Source organism: Oncorhynchus tshawytscha, linkage group LG02, assembly GCF_018296145.1.
Source record: "Oncorhynchus tshawytscha isolate Ot180627B linkage group LG02, Otsh_v2.0, whole genome shotgun sequence".
NCBI lineage: Eukaryota > Metazoa > Chordata > Actinopteri > Salmoniformes > Salmonidae > Oncorhynchus > Oncorhynchus tshawytscha.
The window spans coordinates 3,087,191-3,097,397 of record NC_056430.1 but is presented as its reverse complement, the minus strand read 5'-3'; the positions used below and the strand labels follow the sequence as shown (position 1 = coordinate 3,097,397).

General features: G+C 40.6%; 1 protein-coding gene across 2 annotated transcripts in view; it reads left to right on the top strand.

Annotated features, from left to right (window-relative positions):
• The first annotated feature begins 347 nt into the window (after positions 1–347).
• The window catches only part of nuf2 (UF2 component of NDC80 kinetochore complex), a 28,218-nt gene continuing 18,358 nt past the window's right edge, over positions 348–10,207 (top strand). The window contains exons 1-5 of one of the 2 annotated variants that reach the window (XM_042329590.1): positions 348–410; positions 1,330–1,457; positions 1,615–1,689; positions 4,121–4,197; positions 7,636–7,697. In XM_042329590.1, coding sequence (XP_042185524.1) covers positions 1,335–1,457; positions 1,615–1,689; positions 4,121–4,197; positions 7,636–7,697 — 337 coding nt within the window. In that variant the 5' untranslated portion in view covers positions 348–410; positions 1,330–1,334. Of the gene's footprint in view, positions 411–895; positions 1,041–1,329; positions 1,458–1,614; positions 1,690–4,120; positions 4,198–7,635; positions 7,698–10,207 lie in introns of those variants that run through there. The other variant, XM_042329586.1, reaches the window with a different exon arrangement.

The following is a 10,207-nucleotide window of genomic DNA, read 5'->3' as shown; positions in this document are numbered from 1 at the left end:
GTCGGCTGAATTCCGGTAGACAGAAACGGCCGATGTACTTGGGCCGATTCTGGGCAGTCATTCATTTTGATTCCGGGCCGAGTCCGAAACACGATTCCTGGCCCGATTCAATCAGTTCCGGTCCCACGGAAGAGGGCTGCTTCTGGGTAAATTCCTCTTTGCTAGATGGGAACCTTTCGGTTACTGGCCCAACGCTCTAACCACTAGGCTACGTTGGCCATGCTGACAGCGTTTCACAACCCAACCCCTTCCCTGTTTTCCAACTTGTCAATCAGTACAGCACCGTTTCCGTTCAACTGAACATTCCAGAATGTAAAAACATACCCAACATACCCAGGCCAAGTAGCCCACATCCTCTGAAGTGTCTGGCTGGCTAGCCCTGACTTCTCCATACACTGACTACGCTACACGTAACCCAGTTTTTCCATCCTTATAAGTACTTTGTTTACTTTTCTGCTTGTAACATGCTCTTGACATGTGGAGTTCTCTGGGGCAGCTAGCTAACCAGATGTAGATTGGGACTGCGTGTTCTAAATGAGTCGGTTATCGTTAACTTTCCAAAAAGTCTTAAAACTTAATGAAAACTGAAGGGTTTTTGATCATCATTTAAGGTTAGGCTAATTTATTTTAACTAGGCAAGTCAGTTAAGAACAAATTCTTATTTACAATGACAACCTATAAGGGTACAGTGGGTTAACTGCCCTGTTCAGGGGCAGAACAACAGATTTGTATCTTGTTAGCTCAGGATTTGATCCAGCAACAATGCTCTAACCACTAGGCTACCTGCCACCAAGTGTTTGCAGTGTGGTTAAGGTTCGGTTGAAAATTAGATTTAAGAAGATAAACTGCAGAAATGGCCGTGGTTTATGACTTTGTGACTGTTTAAACCAGTGACGACCCCAAACCATGCGGTGGCGCACCAATCATCAACTGAAGAATTCGAAAAACACGGAAGTTACCTCGAAAGCGCCAAAAATCGAAATACCAGACGTGAAATAGTTAGCTACTTGTTTGCTCTGTAGTCAACAACACAATATCAGGTAATCAAACTACTCATTGCAAAGTCGTTATACTAAGAATCACTGTTTGAATAATCTAGCTTTAAACATTTATAACGATTATGTGTGTCAGACAAAGCAAGCGAGGTAGCCAAGTTAGCTATCTGGGCTAACGTTAAATCGTGAATGTTAGCTAGTTAACGTTAAAGCAGACCGCAAGTTCAAATGTACTGATATGAGAAATGGTAGTGTACCGTAGCAAAATACCCAAGTAAAACCATTGATCTGAATTCGAATTGTTTATTGATTCCGTTTTTTATTTTATTCATAGGAACAATGACGGAGAACACTTTCCCCGTGTATAAAGTGGACGCCATCGTAACCTTTTTCCGCACTGAGGTCCTTACCGGGCAGGAGGCAAAACATTTCACTAAGAACGACCTTGCCCCGAGCCCAAAGGTAATACACGTTTTTAAATTAGCATGAATATGACTGCATGAGTTCTCCAATAACACACACAGAGGTTGTATTGTGTATATGACTCAAATAAAAGTTACAATTTATTTGCAGCTGCCAATGTTGGTAGTGTAATACAATGTTGTTGTCCCCATTGTAGCCAGATGCAGTACAGAGACTGTACATGAGAATACTGCAACTCCTGTACCGCTTCAAGCCTGAGTGTCATTACATGGTATGTGCACTTACACTACAAATAATATTTTATTGGTCACATACACATGTTTAGCTTATTGTGGATGTAGCGAAATGCTTGTACAAATATGGTTATATTACTTTTAATAAATTCAATATGCACTACTGTATACAAGTTTGGGGTCACTTAGAAATGTCCTTTAGAAAACCCTTTTGCAATTATGTTAGCACAGCTGAAAACTGTTCGGATTAAAGAAGCAATAAAACTGTTCTTCTTTAGACTAGTTCAGTATCTGGTATCTGGAGCGTCAGCATTTGTGGATTTGATTACAGTCTCAAAATGGCCAGAAACAAAGAACTTTCTTATCCCAGCGGGGTGAGGTACTGTCGTTATGCCAGCGGGGTGAGGTACTGTCGTTATGCCAGCGGGGTGAGGTACTGTCGTTATCCCAGCGGGGTGAGGTACTGTCGTTATCCCAGCGGGGTGAGGTACTGTCGTTATCCCAGCGGGGTGAGGTACTGTCGTTATCCCAGCGGGGTGAGGTACTGTCGTTATCCCAGCGGGGTGAGGTACTGTCGTTATCCCAGCGGGGTGAGGTACTGTCGTTATCCCAGCGGGGTGAGGTACTGTCGTTATCCCAGCGGGGTGAGGTACTGTCGTTATCCCAGCGGGGTGAGGTATTGAAACAAGGTGCGTGAATAATTTTGACCCCTATCTTTTTGAGAAAAATATATATTACCTGTTAAACAAGATCTCTCAGTAATTGTATTACTATAATATAATTTCCCCCAAATATTTTCCTACAACATAACTCATCTTTATCAAGGATGTCAATCATTAATACTTTTGGACCCCACTGTATGTGCAGTATATACTGAGCCTTCAGAAAGTATTCACACCCCTTGACTGGTACAGAGCCTTCAGAAGGTATTCACACCCCTTGACTGATACAGAGCCTTCAGAAAGTATTCACACCCCTTGACTGGTACAGAGCCTTGAGAAGGTATTCACACCCCTTGACTGATACACATTTAGTTCTTACAGGCTGAATTCAATTTTAAAAATGTATCTAACCCATCTACAAACAATACTCCATAATGACAAAGTGAAAACATTTTATACATTTTTGCAAATGTATTAAAAACTAAATGCCTCCCATTTACATTAGGCCCCTAAGTCCCAGACTCATGTTCACCAGTTGAAACCTTACACTCACTACCTACAGTTAGGATATGAGTCAATACTTTGCACCTTTGGCAGCGATTACAGCTGTGAGGCTTTCTGGGTAAGTCTCTAAGAGCTGTGAGTCTTTCTGGGTAAGTCTCCGTGAGCTTTCCACACCTGGATTGTCCAATATTTGCACATTTATTCTTTATACATTTCTTCAAGCGCTGTCAAGTTGTTTGTTGATCATTGCTAGACTGCCACTTTCATGTCTTGCCATTAGATTTCCAAGCAGATTTTAAGTAAAAACTGTAACTAGGCCACTTGGGAACATTCAATGTCATGTTGGAAAGCAACTCCAGTGTATATTTGGCCTTGTGTTTTAGGTCATTGTCCTGCTGAAAGGTGAATTTGTCTCTCAGTGAGTGTTGGAAAGCAGACCGAACCAGGTTTTCCTCTAGGATTTTGCCTGTGCTTAGCAATTTTCTGTTTCTTTTTATTCAAAACAAAAAACGCCCTAGTCCTTACTGATGACAAGCATACCCATAACATGATGCAGCCACCACCATGCTTGAAAATATGAAGTGATACTCAGTAATGTGTTGGATTTGACCCAAATATAACACGTTTTGGAATATTTTTATTCTGTACAGGCTTCCTTCTTTGTAATCTGTTATTTAGGTTAGTATTGTGGAGTAACTAAAATGTTGTTGATCCATCCTCAGTTTTCTCCTATCACAGCAATTCAACTCTAACTATTTTAAAGTCCCCATTGGTCTCATGGTGAAATCCTGAGCGGTTTCCTTCCTCTCTGGCAACTGAGGGATATTCAATGTCTGCTTTTTTTTATTTTGACCCATTCTTTGAAAGGTACTGGAAATCCTCCCTTGTCTTTGTGGTTGAATCGGTTTGAAATTCAGTGCTCGACTGAGGGAACTTACAGATAATTCTATGTGTGGGATACAGAGATGAGGTAGTCATTCAAAAACGTTTTTGCACACAGCGAGTTCATGCAACTTATTATATGACTTGAACTTATTTAGAGGTTGAATACTTATTCACTCACGACATTTCAGCTTTTAATTTTTAATTCATTTGTAACAATTTCTAAAAACTTAAGTCCACTTTGACATTTTCAAGTATTGTGTATAGGCCAGGGACACAATCTAAATGTAATCCATTTTAAATTCAGGCTGTATTACAAATGTGGAAAAGTCTAGGCCCGTGAATACTTTCTAAAGGCATTGTATGTATGTATCTGATTAATCCAAGTCCGTTTATTTCTATCTGATGTGTTTCCCTACAGGTCCCATTCTCTGAAAACATCCAGCACCCCCAGCTCCATGAGTGGCCCACTGCTGTCATGAGTGTCTACCTGAGGATGTGAGTTGTTGTCGTCTGCCTGAGATTGCTTTTTACTGATCTGTGAAACTGATTCCACACGGTTAGAAATGTTTTAAGTGTGAATCTGTCATAATGTTCTAACTGTGTGGAGTCCGTTTTTTGTATTTATCATGGATCCCCGGTGGATGGCTCGGGGTCATGGAGGTGTATTTATTATGGATCCCTGGTGGATCGCTCGAGGTCATGTAGGTGTATTTATCATGGATCCCCGGTGGATGGCTCGGGGTCATGGATGTGTATTTATTGTGGATCCCCACTAGCTGCTGCTAAGCCAGAAGCTACTCTTTCTGGAGACCAGTAAAAATTAAGGCAGTATAATATACATTATAGTAACACTTTTAAACATTAAAATACATTTTCCAACAGATTTCACAGTACATTAAGTCCTCAGGCCACTAGTCTACTACAACACACTATCCAGGTGTGTAGGGTGTTTGTTGTGTGTGTTTTGTGTACCTGTGAGTGTGACTTCACAGTCCTTGCTTTTCCATTAGGTGTATTTGTATTATTTTTCTCCATATTCTACTTCTTGCAGGAGTTACTACTGCTTGCAGAGTTTTAGGGCTCCCGAGTGGCTCAGCGGTGTACGGCACTGCATCTCAGTGCTACAGGCATCATTACAGACCATGGTTCGATTCCAGGCTGTATCACACTCGGCCATGATTGGGAGTCCTATAGGGCCGGGCACAATTGGCCCAGCGTTGTTAGAGTTTGGCAGGGGGAAGGCAGTCATTGTAAATAAGAATTTGATCTTAATTGACTTGTCTAGTTAAGTAAAATAGAAAATTGATGTGGAGTAGAGTTCCATGTAGCCATGGCTCTATATCTATGTATTACTGCGCGCCTCTCATAGTCTGTTCTGGACTTGAGATGTGTGAAAAGATCTCTGGTGGCATTTCTTGTAGTATGGTAGTCCGAGCTGTGTGCTAGTAACTCAGAGCTCTGTGCATTCAACTTGCCAATACTTCTTACATAAAACAAGTAGTGATGAATTCAATCTCACCTCCACTTTGAGCCATGAGAGATTGACATGCATATTATTAATGTTAGCGCTACGTGTACATTTAAGGGCCAGCAATGCTGCCCTGTTCTGAGCCAACTGCAATTTTCCTAAGTCCCTCTTTGTGGCACCGGACCACACGACTGGGCAGTAGTACAGGTGCGACAAAACTAGGGCCTGCAGGACCTGCCTTGTTGATAGTGCTGTTAAGAAGGCAGAGCAATGCTTTATTATGGACAGATTTCTACCCATCTTAGCTACTGTTGCATCAATATGTTTTTACCATAACAGTTTACAATCCAGCGTTATTCCAAACAGTTTAGTCTCCTCAATTTCCTCATTATTCATTACAAGATTAAGTGAATGATTTGCCCCAAATACAATGCTTTTAGTGTTTGAAATATTTAGTATTAACTAATTTCTTGCCACCCATTCTGAAACTGACTGCATCTCTTTAAGTGTTGCAGTGATTTCACTTGCTGTAGTACCTGACCTGTATAGTGTAGAGTCATCCGCATACATAGACACACAGGCTTTACTCATAGCCAGTGGTAGGTCATTAGTAAATATTGGAAAAAAGTAAGGGGCCTAGACAGCTGCCCTGGAGAATGCACACTTTTTTTGTAAGGTTAGATTGAAGAGAGAGCAGATAGGAGTGGCAATATCGCCTGCAGTAATTTTCCATCCAAGTTGTCATTGTTGATAGAGCCCCCCCCCTCTTCCACACCCAATTTACATAATTTAAAGTTACAATGCTTGTCTTTCATAATTTGGTCAGTTATACTTGGATGTGTAGGTTTTGCATGTGTTGCTGGAAAGTTATGCCTAAATCTTCTAATCTTGCCAATGAACAAAATCATTAACCCTTAGCCTACAATTTCCTCACTCTGAAGAAATCGATTTAACATAATTTAAAATCCCAGGTTGCAGGTACTGGTTACAGTTTGAAGGTTTTTCTTTAGTGGGCAGCTTGATGAAAGCCTGTCAATATTTAGGTCACCACTGGGTATTGCTACAATTGTATCATTAAAGGTATTATCCAAGTGAGTTTCAGAGAGAGAATATGTATGTCATTTGTTACAAGCAAGTAATTGATTTCATGAACCTTGTTTCTTGGGCTACATATGTTCATGTGGCCTATTTTTAGCACTTTTCTTGATTTGCTTTAAATTGTTATATTGTTGTCACAGTGTGAATCAATTATACTGTTTTAAAACTTCTTTGGGCTGAGATCCTGCTAACGGGATCGATATGACAACAGCCAGTGAAAGTGCAGGGCTCCAAATTTAAAACAACAGAAATCTCATAATTAAAATTCCTCAAACATACAACTTTTTCACACCATTTTAAAGATGCTTCTTTTTAATCCCACCACAGTGTCTGACTTCAAATAGGCTTTACGGCGAAAGCACCATAAACGATTATGTTAAGTCACAGATAAACACAGCCATTTTTCCAGCCAATGAGAGGAGACACAAAAATCAGAAATAGAGAATTAATCACTAACCTTTGAGGATCTTCATCAGATGACACTCATATGACTTCATGTTACACAATACATGTATGTTTTGTTAGATAATGTCAATCATTTATGTCCAAATAGCTTCTTTCGTTAGCGCATTTGGTAAAGAAACCCAAACTCACAAAGAGCATTCACTAGTTGCAGACGAAATGTCAAAAAGTTGTTACAGTCCGTAGAAAAATGTCAAACGAAGTATAGAATCAATCTTTAGGATGTTTTTATCATAAATCTTCAATAACGTTCCAATCGGAGAATTCCTTTGTCTGTAGAATTGCAATGGAACGCAGGTCGCTCTCACGTGAACGAGTGTGGCCAGCTCGTGGCTCTCTGCCAGACACCTGACTCATTCCCCTCTCATTCGGCCCCACTTCACAGTAGAAGCATCAAACAAGGTTCTAAAGACTCTTGACATCTAGTGGAAGCCTTAGGAAGTGCAACATGACCAATATCCCACTGTATCTTTAATAGGGAATGAGTTGGAAAAACGACCAACCTCAGATTTCTCACTTTCTGGTTGGATTTTTTTTCTCAGGTTTTTGTCTGCCATATGAGTTCTGTTATACTCACAGACATCATTCAAACAGTTTTAGAAACTTCAGAGTTCTATCCAAATATACTAATAATATGCATATATTAGCAACTGGGACTGAGTAGCAGGCAGTTTACTCTGGGCACCTTATTCATCCAAGCTACTCAATACTGCCCCCAGCCATAAGAAGTTAAGTGTGGAGCCGGTTATACTGTTTTAACAGTGTGGAGCATTTCGCTACACTCGCATTAACATCTGCTAACCATGTGTATGTGACAAATAAAATTTGATTTGATTTGTTATACTGTTTTAACAGTGTGGAGCCGGTTATACTGTTTTTCATCCTGTATGCCTCTTCTGTTCCAGGCGTCAGTTCCTGCGGATGTGCTATGTGTATGACTTCTCACTGAACGACCTGCTGGCTCCCAGTGAGTATGAGCTGTCTGAAAGAGCATCTATGCCATTTCTGTCTTCTTTATCTTACTGATGCCAAGATATTGCAGTGGAAGGGTTATTTTCACCATATGACCTAGCAGATATTTGTCTCACATTGAGGATGTCACCTGGCTGCGGTCGGAAACTGAACGTCCAGCTTGATCAAGTTCCTGCCCAACTACATTGAATTGCATCAATTAGGGATGTAACGATTCACTAATATGCATCGGTCCCAGGTTCAAATGTTTAAGATATGAGCGTGGAACCCCATACGATCCAAATGTAGCATGCAGGGATTGCGAATTGCCGGTTCACTAAAAAGTTTTGCTCCAATTGCTTTCTTTCTACCTACCGGAAAATACCTCGGCGTCCTCTCATGCAGTGTTGAACTAAGCATGTAATTATATTGACAGTTATTGATCTACAAGTCATTTTGCATGCTGAACAACACCAGGCAATATCAGTAGTCAAACTGTGCACAGCTTCGCCCGCTGACCAACGAGAGGTAGGCCTATTCCTGATCTGGCACATCTGCAGGTTACCTTCAACATTCAGATTTTGGTGAAATGGCTTGCGCAAGATTAGGCTTTATTAGTTGAGTGACAATCAAAGTAATTTGCTAAGTTATTTTTCTTATCAAAATTTTTGTTGCTGTTGAAAATTGTGTTTTACCTGAATAAAAGTGCCTCTGCGGTAGCTTAGGCTACAACTCTCACCTGGCTATAGGTAAACTACATTCTGCTCGGGGCTTACGTTAGAGTTTATTTTAATTGTTCAGGTTCACTATCAGCAATACTTTTGGTAGTATTGCTCAAAACAATCAGTATACATGGTATTTTTTAAATATTTTTTTTGTAGATGAGCTTTAATATTGCAAATAGATTGTATTTTCATCCATGTAATTGTCTTCATAATTTCCAATCCCCTAGATATACATATTTTTTCCCTTCTATATATGTGTGTGTTTATATGAGAAGAAAAATATTTATATTTTCATTTATTATTTTTCCCTAACCCAACCACCCCCCAAATTGGTTTTGTTTGTTTTTAACCATTCAGCTACCCTCAACCCCAACCCCTTGCATTCGGAAACTATTCAGACCCCTTTTTCCACATTTTGTTATGTTACAGCCTTATTCTAAAATGGATTAAATAAATGTTGTTCCTACAATACCCCATAATGACAAAGAGAAAACAGGTTTTTAGAAATGTTTCCAAATTATTAAAAGTAAAAAAACAGATACTGTATTTACATAAGTATTGTAGATATGGTTGTTACTGACAAGAAGCACATGGCTGAGCTCTTTAATCACCACTTCATTAAGTCAACATTCCTATTTGACTCAGCCATGCCTCCTTGCACGTCCAACATTTCCTCATCTCCCACCCCTTCTAATGTGACTATCCCTGATGCTTCTCCCTCTTTTTCCCCTGCCGAGCTAAAAGTTTCTCCCTGCAGGCAGTCACAGAGTCCGAGGTGCTAAAGGAGCTCCTTAAACTTGACCCCCAAAAAACATCTGGGTCAGATGCTTTAGACCCTTTCTTCTTGAGTCTTGGTAACGATAGGGGGGCAGCAACATTATCTCCAACTTTTTAGCCTTTCTCTCCTTTCTGGGGAGGTTCCCATTGCTTAGAAGGCAGCCACAGTTCGTCCTTTATATTAAAGGGGTAGATCAAGCTGATCCTAACTGTTATAGGCCTATTTCTATTATTCCCTGTTTATCAAAAGTGTTGGGAAAACTGGTCTAATCAACTGACTGGCTTTCTTGATGTCTATAGTATTCTCTCGGGTATGCAATCTGGTTTCCGATCACATTATGGATGTGTCATTGCAACCTTAAAATAACTCAATGTCACCATTGTGCTGCTATTTTGATTGACTTGGCCATAGCTTTTGATACTGTAGACCATTCCGTTCTTGTGGGCCGTTCTTCGGAGTATTGGTGTCTCTGGGTGGGGGGTCTTTGGCCTCCAAAACAAAGGTCATGTGGTTTGGTAAAAATAATGCCCCTCTTCCCACGTGTTATTACTACCGCTGAGGGTTTAGAGCTTGAGGTAGTCACCTCATACAAGTACTTGGGAGTATGGCTAGATGGTGCACTGTCCTTCTCTCAGCACATATCAAAGCTGCAGGCTAAAGTTAAATCTAGACTTGGTTTCCTCTATCGTAATCGCTCCTCCTTCACCCCAGCTGCCAAACTAACCCTGATTCAGATGACCATCCTACCCAGGCTAGAGTACGGAGACATACTTTATAGATCGGCAGGTAAGGGTGCTCTCGAGCGGCTAGACGTTATTTACCATTTGACCATCAGATTTGTCACCAATGCTCCTTATATGAGACTTCACTGCACTCTATGCTCCTCATCTCTGTATACCCATTGCAAGACCCACTGGTTGATGCTTATTTATAAAACCCTCTTAGACCTCACTCCCTCCTGAGATATCTACTGCAGCCCTCATCCTTCACATACAATACCCTCTCTGCCAGTCACATCCTGCT